The following is a 14,238-nucleotide window of genomic DNA, read 5'->3' as shown; positions in this document are numbered from 1 at the left end:
ATGGGGGGCGAGATCTGGCCGCCGCCCCCGCGCCCCGAGCGCGACTGGGACCGCGAGGGACCCCGCGGCCGCAGCCGCAGCCGCAGCGGAAGCCCCGCGCGCTCGCGTCGCGGCGGCTACTCGTCCCGCTCCCGGTCGCGAAGCCTCGATCGACGGCACGCCGCGCGCTCGTCGTGGTCGCGTTCGCGTTCGAGAAGCCGCAGCCGCAGCGGGAGCCGCGGGCGGCGCCGGCGCCCGTTCGACCCGCGCGACGTCGACGTCGACGATGCCGGCAGACCGCACGCCGCCGCCGGCCTCGGTTTCGACGAGGAGATCAACCCCAAGGCTGACGCCCTCCTCGACGCGGCGTCGGGTGGAGACGGGCGGATCTGGGAGCACGACGACCGCGACCGAAAGCGCAAGCGCGGGCGCGGGCGCGGCGGGTCGCCGTCCGCGTCGCGCCGAAGCCGAAGCCGACGGCACTCCCGCGGGAACTCCGACGACGACGACGACGAGCCGGAGAAACCGTCCGCGGCCAAGACGGTGGACCAGGAGACGATGCTACGCATGGAGATCGAGGCATCCGCGGCGGAGAAGCGCAACCCCGAGCAGAAACTCGACCAGCTCAACCTCGGGTGGAACTCCGAGACGGCCGCGGTGTTCAAGCGCGCGCGAGAGAAGATCGCGGGCGTGTCCGGGAACTCGTTCGACCCGCTGCAGCTCGCGCTCGAACGAGCACGGGAGAGGAGAAGGACCAACGCGGCGGACGCCATGGAGAAGCTCGAGGAACGAAAAAACGCGCGGGGTAAGCTTCGGCGCGGCCGCAAGGACGGGGACCACCGCGACGACGACGGGCGACGAACGTACGGAAAACTCGGAGGCTTGGGTAACATAGACGCGTACGGTAAGAACAAGGGCGTGGACGCGCGGACGGAGCGTGACGCGAGGGCGCGGCACGATACGTCGGCTGAGGGAATCGCGAATGCGTTGGAGCGAAAGGCGGCGACGTACGCCAAGCTCGCGGCGGGCGAATACGACGAAAAGGACGCGGACAAGTACGACGTGGACTTTCACGCGAAGGGGGCGGTGGGCCGGGCTGGGTGCGCGATGGCGGAGCTGGAGGAGGAGGCGAGGAAGAGGGACCTCGGGGCGAGCATCGCGTTTGATTACGGCCGCGGGGGGATGCCGGAGTGGCGGGGCGGGGCGCCGCCGCCGCCGCCGCCGGATCTGGTTCGCGTGAGGGAGGTGCCGCCGCCGCCGCCGATGGCGATGATGCCGCCGCCGGTGATGACGGTGCCGCCGCCGCCGATGATGCCCCCGCCGCTCGTGCCGCCGCCGCCGCCTCCCTTTGGTTAAACCGCGACTGCGTTAAAATGTACCTCGAGGTGCCAAGGTTGAATTCATCAGAAGCTCGTCGTGCTCGCGCTCAGTCCTCGTCCGAGTCGGACCAAAGGACGCCGCCGGGTCGCACGGTCCTCGCCGGCTTCTTCGCCGGCGCTGGATCCGGGCGCGTCGGGCTCCTCTTCTCGCCGGGCGCCTCCTTTCCCTCGTCGCCGCTCCTCGGCGCGGGGGGCGGATCGACGTCGTCATCCGACGAGTCAAAAAATACATCCCCCGGGACGACTCCGATCTCCGAGACGCGGGGCTTCGCGGACTCCGGGCGCTTCGCGGGCGTCGGCGACGGCGACGGCGACGCGATTCTCCTCTCCAGCTTCAACGCCTTGACCGGCGGCGGCGCGGGTTTCGCGTTCGCGTCTCGGGAAGCGTCCGGGGCTTTTCTCTTCTCCGCCGACGCGTGTTTGGGCTTTTTCATCGGCGCCACCTCCTCCTCCTCCTCCTCCTCCTCCTCCTCCTCCTCTCCGTCGTCGTCGCCGTCGTCGTCCTCGTCGCTGGTCACCGCCACCTCCACGTCGGTGACGTCGTCGTCGTCGTCGTCCTCGTCGTCCGAGCTTTCGTCCTCGGTGGTGTCGTCGTCGCTGCCGAACTTCTCGCGCGCGCCCTTCCCGTTCAGTTTGGCGTAGTCGATCTTCTCGCCCCAGCCGTTGGCCCTCGCCGCGCGTCGCCCGCGTCCGCCCTCGATGATGGCACCGGCGTCGATGCCGTCGAGGTCCTTCTCGCGCTCCACGCGTCTGCGAACCTTCGCCACCTCGGACGCGTCGGACCGGAGCGATAAACCGGCGTCGGCGAGGATGCGCTCGAGGAGTTCGGTTCGGCCGGCGTCGTCCTTTCGCTTCATGAAGACGTGCTGGTAGGTCAGGCCCGCCTTTTTGCACTGGTCGCGGAGCTTGGCGACGATGCCGGTGATCGGCTTGGCCGCGGGCTTGGGTTTGGGCTTGGGTTTGGGCTCGCGAGCGGCCTTGGTTGGCTTGGATTTCTTGGCGGTTTTTTTTCCCTTCTTCTTCGGGGCGTCGTCCGAATCGGACGGGACGGCGGAGTCGTCGTCGGAGCCGTCGGAGCCGTCGTCGGAGCCGTCGTCGGATCCATCAGAGTCCGAATCGTCGTAGTCGGCCTCCTCCTCGGACGCATCGCCACCCATCGACGCCTCGTCGTCGTCGTCGTCGTCTTCATCGGACGAGTCGATGACGTTCTTGCGCTTGGGTTTCTTCGCCGCGGCGGCCTCCTTGCGCTTCGCCGCCTCGGGCTCGGTCTTGGGCCTCGCGGGCTTCTCCACCTTCACGGCGTGCGTGTTCTCCTTGTTCGCGCCGTCACCGGCGGCGAGGACGGCGTCCACCAGCTCCGTGACGCGAACCTTGAACGGCGCCGCGTCGAGCGCCTTGGGTGCCAACCCGAGATCGCCCTCGATCATGCGCCTGGCCATCTTCATGCTGAGCGTCGCGAGGTTCGATAGGAAGAAGTGGCGCCGGGCGTCCACCGCGCGCTCGATGGATGCGACGGTGGACCCGACGTCCATCGTGGCGGGGGAGTTGACGGGTCCCGAAGCGCGGTCGCGTGTCTGCGGTCGCGGCGACTTTTTCAAATTATTTGAACGACCGGTCCTGTCAGCTTTGGCTGTTTGTTTGGGCCTGACGGCGGAGGTTTCGCGCTTTGTCGCGAAGCGGCGTCGAGGCCGTCGAGGCCATCTGGACCGAGCCGTCGGCGTCGAACGCGCGAAAGGCCGCGGGGACGAGGCGGATACGAAGCGAGCTTGAGATGTGGAGGAGACGTAGTGCGTAGGCGCGATTCGCAGTGTACCGGTATCGCGCAGGTAAAATCTAGCCGCTTTCAGAAGACGCCAGCCTCAGAGCTCCATCCTCTTCTCGATGCTGCACGGCCAGTTGCCGTGATAGGACCTGGGATACCCTCGGGAGCACCGACATTCCCCGGGGAATAAGTTCCCGTTGACGCACCCCGCCGACGCAGTAACGGCGGTGAAACCGTGGTCGCACACGGGCGTGCACGCCTCTCCGTGCGCGAGGGGAAAGACGCAGTCGTTGCCGTTGCCGTTTCGGGGCGGCGCAGACACCGAGCACGAGCCAGGCGTCAGTGCGAATTCGAACACATACGCCGACCCCACGTCATTCGCGATATGGGAGTCCCTATACGCCCCGATGACCATCGTGTCGCCGTCGATCGATACGCTCCAGCCGAAGTAGTCATACCCAGCGCCGTCGTACGCGGTCAGCTTGGCAAACTGCGTCCAGCTGGAGGCGAGGTCGCCGGCGGTGTCGCGCGTGAACACGTACGCCGACCCACTTTCGATGCCATTGTCGGCGTCTCTTTGGGACCCGATCACCACCGTGTCGCCGTCGATCGACACGCTCCAGCCGAAGTTGTCACCCGCTGCGCCGTCGTCCGCAGTCAGCTTGGCAACCTGCGTCCAGCCGGAGGCGAGGTCGCCGGCGGTGTCACGCGTGAACACATACGCCGACCCGCTGTCGGTTCCATCGTCATCGTCCGCATACGCCCCGATCACCACCGTGTCGCCGTCGATCGACACGCTCCTGCCGAACCTGTCATTTGCAGCGCCGTCGCTCGAGGTCAGCTTGGCAACCTGCGTCCAGCCGGAGGCGAGGTCTCCGGCGGTGTTGCGCGTGAACACGTACGCCGACCCGCTGTTGGATCCCTTGTCGTCGTCATAACGCGCTCCGATCACCACCGTGTCTCCGTCGATCGACACGCTGTAGCCGAAGTTGTCATAATGAGCGCCGTCGCTCGCGGTCAGCTTGGCAACCTGCGTCCAGCCCGAGGCGAGGTCGCCGGCGGTGTTGCGCGTGAACACGTACGCCGACCCACTTTCGATGCCATTGTCGTCGTCATAATTCGCCCCGATGACCATCGTGTCGCCGTCGATCGACACGCTGATGCCGAAGTAGTTATACCCAGCGCCGTCGCTCGCGGTCAGCTTGGCAACCTGCGTCCAGTCGGAGGCGAGGTCGCCGGCGGTGACGCGCGTGAACACGTACGCCGACCCGCTCTCGGATCCTTTGTCGTCGTCCCTCCACGCCCCGATCACCACCGTGTCGCCGTCGATCGACACGCTTTGGCCGAACTGGTCACCCGCAGCGCCGTCGCTCGCGGTCAGCTTGGCAACCTGCGTCCAGCCCGAGGCGAGGTCGCCGGCGGTGTTGCGCGTGAACACGTACGCCAACCCGCTGTCGGATCCCTTGTCGTCGTCCCCATACGCCCCGATCACCATCGTGTCGCCGTCGATCGACACGCTGTAGCCGAACCTGTGACCCACAGCGCCGTCGTCCGCGGTCAGCTTCAACACCGTACCTGTATTCGATCGATCGGTAAAGGCGTTTACAAACACGCCAGTCGAGCTCGCGTGCGGCCACGTCCACACAGGCTGCGCGAACGCGCTGGCGTCGAGGAAAGTCGCGGTGAAGTCCACGCCCGGTGATAAACCCCACCCGCTCAGATCCTGATTGAACGAGCTCGCGTTACGGAACGTCTCCTTGAAGCTCGTCACGGACGACGTGTCCCACCGGCTGATATCCTGGTTGAACTCCGTCCTGTCCTTGAACAGCCTCGTCATGTCCGTCACTCGCGACACGTCCCAGTCGGGCGCGTCCACGCAGCCCGCGCCCCGGCACCGCGCCGAGCTCGGATCGGCGCACCCCGGATCCGTCGAGCAGCACTTCTCGCCGCTGGGTACCGCGTCGAGGCACGCGTCCACGACGCGCTTCATCGTCGTCGGCGTCGCCGCGGGTTGGCCGGGCAAAAGGCACTCGGAGTCATCGCCGTTTGCAGACGTGGCCGTCGAGAGGACGCCGCCCGCGCCGCACGACCGCGTCGCCGAAAACGGCACGTACCCCGCGTCGCACGCGACCGTGCACGACGAGCCGATCGCGAGGGTGTCGGTGCAGTCGCCGACGGCGCCGTTGGACGGGGGAGATGATGCGTCGCAAACGAGAGGAGGCGTGGAGAACACGTACGCGGATCCGCTGTCGGATCCCTTGGCGTCGTCCAGATACGCCCCAATGACCACCGTGACGTCGTCGATCGACACGCTGAAGCCGAACGAGTCACCCTCAGCGCCGTCGTCCGCGGTCAGCTTGGCAGCCTCCGTCCAGCCGGAGGCGAGGTCGCCGGCGGTGTCGCGCGTGAACACGTACGCCGACCCGCTGTCGGATCCCTTGTCGTCGTCATGTAACGCCCCGATCACCATCGTGTCGCCGTCGATCGACACGCTGTAGCCGAATAGGTCACCCTCAGCGCCGTCGTTCGCGGTCAGCTTGGGTTCAACCTGCGTCCAGCCGGAGGCGAGATCGCCGGGTGTGATGCGCGTGAACACGTACGCGGACCCGCTGTTGGATCCATCGTCGTCGTCATGTAACGCCCCGATCACCATCGTGTCGCCGTCGATCGACACGCTCCAGCCGAAGTAGTCACCCCCAGCGCCGTCCCCCGCGGTCAGCTTGGGTTCAACCTGCGTCCAGCTGGAGGTGAGGTCACCGGCCGTGATGCGCCTGAACACGTACGCCGACCCGCTGCCGTCTCCCTTGTCGTCGTCCCCATACGCCCCGATCACCATCGTGTCGCCGGAGATCGAGACGCTCTTGCCGAAGAAGTCATTCGCAGCGCCGTCTCCCGCGGTCAGCTTGGCAACCTGCGTCCAGCCGGAGGTGGTGTCACCGGCCGTGATGCGCCTGAACACGTACGCCGATCCGCTGTTGGATCCCTTGTCGTCGTCCGTATACGCCCCGATCACCACCGTGTCGCCGGAGATCGAGACGCTCTTGCCGAATTGGTCACCCGCAGCGCCGTCATTCACCGCGATCAGCTTGGCAACCTGCGTCCAGTCGGATGCGAGATCGCCGGCCGTGACGCGCGTGAACACGTACGCGGACCCGCTGTTGGATCCCTTGTCGTCGTCCAAATTCGCCCCGATCACCACCGTGTCGCCGTCGATCGCCACGCTCACGCCGAACCAGTCATCGGCAGCACCGTCATTCACCGCGGTCAGCTTGGCAACCTGCGTCCAGCCGGAGGCGGGGTCGCCGGGTGTGTCGCGCGTGAACACGTACGCGGACCCGCTGTTGGATTCCTTGTCGTCGTCCCGATACGCCCCGATCACCATCGTGTCGCCGTCGATCGACACGCTGTAGCCGAAGTTGTCAACCTCAGCGCCGTCGTTCGCCGTCAGCTTGGCGCGTTGCCGGAACTCGACACCGCCGCCGCTCGTGGTTTGCGCCAGTCTTCGAAGGCCCCTGACGGGCGCGAGATCGGACTCCGGGCCTGCCGCGACCGCGAAGATCGTACCCGGCGCGACGACCAACGCCAGGAGCGCCAGGACGACGAGCGACGCGCGCGTCCAGCGCGAATGGAGTCGCGACGAGGACGACCGACCGCTGCAGGATACTAACCCCGACCCCGGTCCATCGCGGCGGAGGCGATCCCGGCGGTCACGAGCCGCGAGAGGCGACGCCGCGGAGCGGTGTCCGCACCCCGATGATCCCGCGAGCGATTTGCGCGCACTAATCGCGGTGTCGTCGGCTTCGTCGGGCGCCAAAGTCGGCGTGACCGACAAGGGTCGCATCCCGCGTCCCTTCGCGGGAGTCCGTCCGTCCGGCGAGTGCAGGCTCCGCCCGGCGTATCGCGCGCGAGACGGAGAGCCGGAGCGAGTGTCGCGTGAACGTCGAGCCTGAACCTCGGCCGTGAGCGCGTGTCCGGTGTCTTTCGCGTGTCTGGCGGGCGTGCGCGTCTGCGCGAGGGGGGGTGTTCAATAAACCTTCGTTGAGGGAACGAGCCAAGATTTGTCACGATCTGACGTGTGAAACGGACCCTCAGAGCCGCCACACCAAGTGTGAGCACCGATGTAACTAACATCGCATACGACGATAACCTAAAAAATACAAATGATACAAATCTTTTCTGTTGGAGATACGGAATAACAGGCGTTTTGACCGTCGTAAATGGCCTTTGAACCAATCCATCGAAGTCCGTGCCAAAAAGTCCGTGCCATCGTCAACTTTAAGGTCATCGCGTCGGAGCGCCAGGACCCCCCCTGAGCGCATCGCGCCATGCTCACGTACGACCAGTTCACCGCTCGCATCGCCGTCCGCGGCGGCTCCGTCGCGTCAACCTCCGGCGCGTCAACCTCCGGCAAGACCTTCGAGCAGCCCGCGGAGCTCGACCCGTGGCTCGTCAAGGCGCCCGATCTCGCCGACTGGGACCCCGACCAGCCCCTGCTGCTCGCCAACCTGTGGGAGACGTACGACGTGTACGTCAACCTCGCTCGCACCGGCCTCTGGTTCGACATCAACCCCTTCTGGCACCCCAAGCTGGCGTGCTACTACCTGCGATGCGAGCCGGAGAAGAAACCGTCGCCGAGGCGGCGCGGCGCGACGATGGAACCTCGCGAGCCCAAGCGACGCACCGTCGCGGTTCCGGTCGCGGCGGGGCCGGCGACCGTCACCGCGGGGCGCCTGCGGGAGCTGTGCGCCCTCGGCGAGGAGTGGCGCCTGGATCTCGCGGGCGGCGGCGGCGTCGGCGGCGGCGGCGACTCCGAAGCGGGGCTGGCCGGGACGCGAACGCTTTCGACACCTCGCGACGTCGCCGCGGAGAGGGGGCGGGAGAAGCACCGACGACGCGCGCCCGCCGGAAGGTGGCGCGCCGCGGACGCGCTCGACACCGTCGCGGTGTCGCTCGCGATGATCGACTACGACGGGACCACGGTCGTCGTCCAGACGCAGCGCGGGCTGGTGGAGCCGGAGGTGGACGAGGAGGCGGAGGCGGCGGCGGCGGCTGCGGCGGCGAGGGCGGATGGCGGGGGAGACGCAGCCGGCGACGGAGGGGAAGGACGAGACCCGTTCGGGGCTTCGCTCGACGACGCGGCGCCGCTGTACCGCGGCGGGGACGGAGGGGACGCGATCGAGACGGACGACGAGGGCGACGATCAGCCGCCGCTCGATTACGACACGGACGATTTCGAGCGGGACGGTTTCAACCTGGTCGACGACGACGACGACTCCGAGCCCGAGCCCGCCAAGAAGCAAAAAAACTAACATCGGCTTCACCGGCTTCACCGCCGCCGCGGTGGTCGAGTTGGTGGGGCGTGGGACGTCCCGGGTTCGAATCCGGGCGGGGACGTGACGCGCTCTCCGCGCGAGCGGTGTCGCCCCGCGAAGGGTTAGCCGGTGGCCGCGCCGCGGACAAAGCCGCCCGCGACGAAGCGAAGCCGCTCTTTTTTACCTTCGTAAAATTTAAGAGTCACTCGACCGACCCAACGCGAAGACGTTCCCTTGGTTGGTTCTCAGCACCCTCAGCTCGTCGCTCACGTGCTTCATCACCCACGTCCCCGATCGTCCCTCCGGGAACGGCCTGCGGAACACCTCAGCGCCCAGCACCCACACGGAAGTGTCCACGAACGTCACCTTGAGCGCGTCTGATGACGCATTCGCCCCGTCTGATGATGCATCTGGTGCCCCGACGCCAGCTGTGCCGCGACCCGTCACCGCCTCCGCCACCGCGTCCAGCTTGATCGCGAGGAGACCGCCGAAGAGCTCGACGACGTTGGTGTACGTCCCGGGGCCTCCGTTTGGGTCGTCCGAGGGTTTGAACACCTGCCTGACCTTCCCCACGAACGGTCCGATCTTCCCGCTGGAGTTGCCCGCCGAGTCGGTGTAGATCAGGTCCCAGGAGGTTCCCGCGAGGGTGCCGTCGACGTGGGCTTTTGCTCGATTGTCGGAGGGGCACAGCGATTCGATGACGGCGAGGATGGAGTCGACCTCGCTCCTGTCCTCGTCTGTGAGGTCCACGCCGTTGGCGTCGCCGGACGCGGCCCTGAGGTCGTCGACCAGGAGGGAGAGCTTAGCGGAGGTGATCTCTTCCGCCGCGTTCTTGTTGGAAGCTCGCTCCGCGCGGACCGGACTAAGGCGACATCGACGGGGCGCGAATCGGACGGCGGCGGATGAACGGAGGCGCGATGAACGCGGCGACGGCGCGAGGCGCGCGGCGGCGGACGCGACGGCGTGCATGCGTCGCTGAGGTGCGCCGCGGCGTTGTGGCCGGCGCGAGGATAGTTATCGTGAATTGTTTGCCGAGCTGGCACCCTTGACGGCACCCGTTCGTCAAAGCGCGCCCCCGACCTGGAAGGCCCACACGCGCCGGGCACGATGGGCGCGTGCTGCAGCTGCTTTTGCTGCCCGATCTGCACCGCGTGCGGCACCGCGTGCTCGGTTCCGTGCGCGACGTGCTGCGACTACGGCGGCCTCGCCTGGCTGGAGCGCGACTCCACCCTCGCGCTCAGCCTCGCATCGCTCCTCCTCGGCCTGTGTCTGCACCTCATCATGACGGTGCAGTGCGCCGCCCTGCACGACACGTCGTGGTCGCCGCTTCCGACGCACTACGAGAACGGCCCGTGCTTCGGCTCCGGGGGCGACAACGCCTACGCCAACCACGGACTCTTCGGGGCGGTGTTCATGGGGGTCGGGTTCCCGTTCACCGCGTGCTGCCTGTACGCGCGCGCGACGAAGGCGAGGCACCGGGAGCAGCGACGGATGCTGGGATTGGCGGAACCGGTGACGTACTGGTGGGGGTTCACGCACAGCTTCAGGAGGGTGTACTATACCATGCCGATGGCGCCGGTGGTTCCCGGGGGGCTGGCCATGGGCGGGGCCGGGAGCGCGCTCTACCCGCACGCCCCATTCGGGGGGGCGTCGCCGCCGAGTCCACGACGACCCGACGAGGTTCCGTTGGCGGCGGTTGTGGTCGATCCAACGCCCGCGGTGGACGACGGGGCGACCGCACCGCCGATCGAGTCGATGGACGCGAGCGGCGTGCCCCGGACGCCTCGCACCCACGCGGTTTCCGACGCGTAGCACGCTCCCGCGCCCGACGAAAAGTTTTAACGACGAGGAGTTTTAACAACCGACGCCTTCGAGTAAACGTGTCACAGCTTGCTCCTGGCCTTGTCCCTGCTCAGCGATCTCACGTCCCCCCGCCTGACGTCCCAGTCCCCGCCGCCCGTCGTAACGCCCGTAACGTCCGTCCCCGCCAGCAACCTCGGCGGCTCAAACTTTGGGTCGCACCGGTACCTTTTAAGATCGTCGTCGGTCGCGCCGACGCTTCTCAGGTACTCGTCATCCACGAGAGCGCGACCGGTGACGGCACCCCCCGTGTTCGGCGCGCACAGCTGTGTCACGCAGTCCGCCAGGATCGTCGCTTTCCTCCAGTACCGTCGCTCCCCGAGCTGGAAGTTCTCGGACGCCAGGGACTCCACGATCGTCGCCGGCCACAGCGAGTTCCCCGCGAAGTCGACGCTCTCCCCAACCGCACCCTCCGCCTCCGCGGCGGCGCCCAGCGCCACCATCGTCATGCCGCACTTCGACATGTAGTACGCCGTCTTGCCCGCGTAGGCGCGGTACGACGTCGGCAGGGGTGGTCCCATGCACACGACCCGCCCGTACCCGCCTCTGAACATGTGCGGGAGGCACTGGCGGGTCATGACGAACGCGCCCCTCGCGTTGATGGCGTGGATGAGGTCAAACTTTTTCGTCGGCGTCTCCGCGATCGTGTGCCACCACAGCGCGCTGGCGTTGTTGACGAGGATGTCGACGCGTCCGAAGCGCGCGACGGTGGCGTCGACGCACGCGATGCAGTCGGCCTCGTCGCGCAGGTCCAGCCGGAACGGAAGCGCCCTCGCGCCGGTGGCTCGCCCGATGGCTTCCACCTCCTCGGCGACGGTGTAGATGGTGCCGGGGAGCGTGGGCTGGGGCGTGGCGGACTTGGCCGCCACCACCACGTGCGCTCCGCACCGCGCGAGCGCGAGGCAGGTCTCGCGACCGACACCGCGGGAGCCCCCGGTGACGATGGCGACCTTGCCGCGAAGATCTGGAGGCGGTGGCACCGGCATGGGCGGCTGCGCGGACTCCAAATGACGTGAGACGTGGACGACGCGCTGGCCAACGTCGCAGCCGAGAAGGTCGGCACCCGCGGGCGATACAAGTCATAAAAAACAGATTCACTCCTCGCCGCGCCCACCCGACCGCCGTGGGGCGGCGGGGGTTGGGATGAACACGGCCTACCTGAAACGATGCGCGGACGAGGACCGCCGCGCCAAGATCGCCGCCGGGTTCACCATGTGCGCGACCGCTCCCGACGACCCGTCACCCGCCGAACGTCACGTCGCCAGCCTTCACTTTTAAAAAACACCTCACCGCCACCGCCATCCACCGACCCCGTCCCGACCCGCAGTGACGGCATGAACATGAGGGACGCGAGCACCGGCGAGATGCTCTGGGAGATGAACTCGTGGCCGAGCGACTGGCACGTCGCCGAGATCCAGGCTAGGGTACCCGCCCGGATCCTTCAGTGCCCCGTCGTCAGTCGCGAGCTGACGTTCTCGTCCGTGGAGAAGGTTGCGAACCTGCGATGCGAACACAGGGTGTACCTGGACGGCGCGCCGGACCCCATCGAGGTCTGGGACTTTGACTTCGGGTTCGTGATGCCCGGCAGCCGAAACACGTGGCAGACGACGGTGGAGGCCGCGGGCGGGGAAAAGATGCTGTCACCGACGGAGGCGTCGGGGCGGGTGACGGTGCGAACCAAGTTTACCGATGGCGACGCGACAATCGTCGAGAGCGCGGTGCGAGTCTTCTACGACAACGACTGACGAGATTAGGACCGAGTCCGCACGCTCGGCGGTGCGTGCGATATGAGACGGTGTGACAGATGGAATAGTTACATGGCGCGCGCGGCGCGCGGGTGCTTTCGTTTTCGCCGGTGACGGTCAGATGTCGACGCCCGCCTTGAAGACCCTTCGCAGCGCCGCGTCGATCGCGGAGCTCGTCTTGGCCATCTCGTTTTTGGTCTTGGCAATGTCGGTTCTGAGCTCGAGCGCGCGTTTGCTCGGCAACGAACGGAGCTCCAGGAGCGTCGACGACACCGAGCGTTCGTCCTTGGACGTCCTGCTCGCCTGTTGGGTGAACGCGAACGCGCCGGGGAGATTCGAAGTCAGACTTTTGCGGCGGGTCGGGCTGGGCGCGACGATGGAAAAGTTTTGAACGGTTCGGGTGTTTTGTCTGGGACGATCGCGCACCAGCCGCTTGAGGTCCGCCGCCGCCTGTCTCAGCTTGCCCCTCCCCCGCGTCATCTCCTCCTCCGCCGCCACCGCCGCGTCCCTCAGCCGCGCCAGCTCCGAGCTCGTCCCCTCCGACGCCGCCTTCAGCGTCTCCGCGCTGCGTGTAGCCGCGCGCACCAAGGCTTCCTCGCTCTGCATCCGCCCGAAGGAGGCGTGCCACAGGATGCGCCTGGTGCCCGGGACCGCGAGGAGCGCGAGCGCCGCGCCCGCCGCCGCGGTGGCGTAGGGCGCGCGATCGATGGCGGACGCCAACGCTCGCGACGGGGCCTTGAAGAGCTTGTCCTCGGCGGACCGAAGTTCCCACGACGCCGCCTCGAGGTGCGCGCGCCCGATCTCCACCCTATCGTTCACGGCTTCCGCGGCGACGGCGGTGAGCTTCGACGCGGACGCGACGGCGGACGATACCGCGGCGTCCACCGCGGACGTGGCGGCGTCGGCGCCGCCGCCGGCGGTGCCGAGCGCCGCTTTGAGGCTCTCCGGGAGATCCATGCCCGGCGGCTCCGACGATGTGCGTTCGGCCAGCCTGGCGAAGATGGGCTTTGTGGCAACTGAAGCTCTCGGACCGCCCACACCGACAGCAGGTTTCTCGCGAAGGGCGGCGGTCCCACTTCGACGCGCACGCGCGACGCCGTTCTCATCGCGAATCATCGTCGAGCACCACCCGCGAACCCGCGCGCCATGCCAAAGGGACGCGCAAAGGGATTCATGAGGGAGGACCCCGCGCTCGCGAGAGCCATGGGCGTCGACGGCGCGACGCACGCGGGCGGCGGCGGTGGGAATGCGGGGGGCGAGTGGAAGAAGGGGAAGGGCGACGGCTCGGGGGGCGCCCGGCGCGCCCGCCCCGCCACCGCCGTCTCCCTCGACAGGTTCGCGCGCGCCAAGAAGAGCACCTACGACAAGAGGGTCGTCCTCGACAAGCGCCGCGCCCTCATGGCGGGCAAGGTGAACAAGTACCGCAAGGTGCAGGAGCGACTCAGGGACGAGATCGAGAGGCCGGAGGGGTTCGACCCTGAGGAGTACGCGCGACGCCTGGCGTCGCAGGAGGCGTCGCTTCCGACGGAGACCAACGCGGATATCCTCGCGATGGCCAAGCGGCGCAAGGGGAAAGGCTGGGTCATCTCGCCGCCCGCGGCGCGGGAGGCCGCCCCGGACGATGGGCAATCGGGCGAGGGCGCCGACGACGACACAGCTGGCGAGCCATCCGACGACGTGAAGCGAATGCTTCGACGGATGGAGGCGAACGGCGACGGCGAGGACGGGGACGGATCCGACGACGACGAGTTCGCGGGAAACATCGTGGACGGCCATCGACGAAAGGGGAAACTCGGCGAGGGCGCCAAGGGCGTGAAGGGCGGCAAGGGTTGGAACAAGACCGTCGCGGCCAAAATCAAGGCTGACAAGGAGCGGGAGGAGAAGAAGGCCGAGATGAAGGTGCTGCGCGCGAAGTGGGCGGAGGAGGACGCCCAGCGCAAGAGGTTCTTCGAGAAGCGGAACGAGGGCAGGGATAAGTTCAGGAAGAAGACGCGGCGGGGGCAACCGGTGATGAAGCATCGCATGGACGCGATCCTCGAGAAGCTCCAGGCCGGGTCGTGACGAGGAGTCGACTTTTAACGTCTCGAAGGACTTTTAACGTTTCGAGAAGAACGAAACGCATCGACGCGTCTCATCCCTCCGCCGTCCCACCCCCCCCTCTCCAACGACGACGACGAACGCGACCTCAACTCCGTCGTCCC

At 67.5% G+C, this 14,238-nt stretch overlaps 10 protein-coding genes across 10 annotated transcripts; 5 read left to right on the top strand and 5 right to left on the bottom strand.

Moving 5' to 3' along the window:
- On the top strand, positions 1 to 1,335 carry MICPUN_61550 (predicted protein; the record flags this gene model as incomplete). The annotated part of the gene is made up of 1 exon (XM_002504665.1): positions 1 to 1,335. One exon carries the CDS (start codon positions 1 to 3, stop codon positions 1,333 to 1,335), a length of 1,335 nt encoding a protein of 444 aa, XP_002504711.1.
- Positions 1,336 to 1,405: 70 nt separating this feature from the next.
- On the bottom strand, positions 1,406 to 2,890 carry MICPUN_102435 (predicted protein; the record flags this gene model as incomplete). Its single annotated transcript, XM_002504340.1, has 1 exon — positions 1,406 to 2,890. The coding sequence occupies one exon, from the start codon at positions 2,888 to 2,890 to the stop codon at positions 1,406 to 1,408; it is 1,485 nt and encodes a 494-aa protein (XP_002504386.1).
- Positions 2,891 to 3,217: 327 nt separating this feature from the next.
- MICPUN_50641 (predicted protein) lies at positions 3,218 to 4,615 on the bottom strand (the record flags this gene model as incomplete). Its single annotated transcript, XM_002504339.1, has 1 exon — positions 3,218 to 4,615. The coding sequence occupies one exon, from the start codon at positions 4,613 to 4,615 to the stop codon at positions 3,218 to 3,220; it is 1,398 nt and encodes a 465-aa protein (XP_002504385.1).
- A 2,830-nt stretch (positions 4,616 to 7,445) lies between these two features.
- Positions 7,446 to 8,429, top strand: MICPUN_102434 (predicted protein; the record flags this gene model as incomplete). The annotated part of the gene is made up of 1 exon (XM_002504664.1): positions 7,446 to 8,429. One exon carries the CDS (start codon positions 7,446 to 7,448, stop codon positions 8,427 to 8,429), a length of 984 nt encoding a protein of 327 aa, XP_002504710.1.
- Positions 8,430 to 8,627: 198 nt separating this feature from the next.
- On the bottom strand, positions 8,628 to 9,401 carry MICPUN_61546 (predicted protein; the record flags this gene model as incomplete). The annotated part of the gene is made up of 1 exon (XM_002504338.1): positions 8,628 to 9,401. One exon carries the CDS (start codon positions 9,399 to 9,401, stop codon positions 8,628 to 8,630), a length of 774 nt encoding a protein of 257 aa, XP_002504384.1.
- Positions 9,402 to 9,539: 138 nt separating this feature from the next.
- MICPUN_61545 (predicted protein) lies at positions 9,540 to 10,244 on the top strand (the record flags this gene model as incomplete). Its single annotated transcript, XM_002504663.1, has 1 exon — positions 9,540 to 10,244. The coding sequence occupies one exon, from the start codon at positions 9,540 to 9,542 to the stop codon at positions 10,242 to 10,244; it is 705 nt and encodes a 234-aa protein (XP_002504709.1).
- A 71-nt stretch (positions 10,245 to 10,315) lies between these two features.
- MICPUN_85187 (predicted protein) lies at positions 10,316 to 11,278 on the bottom strand (the record flags this gene model as incomplete). Its single annotated transcript, XM_002504337.1, has 1 exon — positions 10,316 to 11,278. The coding sequence occupies one exon, from the start codon at positions 11,276 to 11,278 to the stop codon at positions 10,316 to 10,318; it is 963 nt and encodes a 320-aa protein (XP_002504383.1).
- A 125-nt stretch (positions 11,279 to 11,403) lies between these two features.
- MICPUN_61543 (predicted protein) lies at positions 11,404 to 12,117 on the top strand. Its single transcript, XM_002504662.1, has 2 exons — positions 11,404 to 11,506; positions 11,620 to 12,117. Exons 1-2 carry the CDS (start codon positions 11,436 to 11,438, stop codon positions 12,035 to 12,037), a joined length of 489 nt encoding a protein of 162 aa, XP_002504708.1. The 5' UTR covers positions 11,404 to 11,435; the 3' UTR covers positions 12,038 to 12,117.
- Positions 12,118 to 12,154: 37 nt separating this feature from the next.
- On the bottom strand, positions 12,155 to 12,994 carry MICPUN_106070 (predicted protein; the record flags this gene model as incomplete). The annotated part of the gene is made up of 1 exon (XM_002504336.1): positions 12,155 to 12,994. One exon carries the CDS (start codon positions 12,992 to 12,994, stop codon positions 12,155 to 12,157), a length of 840 nt encoding a protein of 279 aa, XP_002504382.1.
- A 216-nt stretch (positions 12,995 to 13,210) lies between these two features.
- Positions 13,211 to 14,098, top strand: MICPUN_61541 (predicted protein; the record flags this gene model as incomplete). Its single annotated transcript, XM_002504661.1, has 1 exon — positions 13,211 to 14,098. The coding sequence occupies one exon, from the start codon at positions 13,211 to 13,213 to the stop codon at positions 14,096 to 14,098; it is 888 nt and encodes a 295-aa protein (XP_002504707.1).
- Between the last annotated feature and the right edge of the window lie 140 nt (positions 14,099 to 14,238).

Source organism: Micromonas commoda, chromosome 9 (assembly GCF_000090985.2).
Source record: "Micromonas commoda chromosome 9, complete sequence".
Classification (NCBI taxonomy): Eukaryota; Viridiplantae; Chlorophyta; class Mamiellophyceae; order Mamiellales; family Mamiellaceae; genus Micromonas; species Micromonas commoda.
The sequence above is the reverse complement of the archived record's forward strand: the minus strand, read 5'-3'. Positions and strand labels throughout refer to the sequence as shown.

What these genes read in the sequence shown, in the direction of transcription:
- MICPUN_61543 (XM_002504662.1), top strand. Translation starts at nt 11,436, where the DNA reads ATGAACACGGCCTACCTGAAACGATGCGCGGACGAGGACCGCCGCGCC. An exon ending in ATCGCCGCCGGGTTCACCAT is followed by an intron (nt 11,507 to 11,619) that starts GTGCGCGACCGC and finishes CCCGACCCGCAG; the next exon opens with TGACGGCATGAACATGAGGG.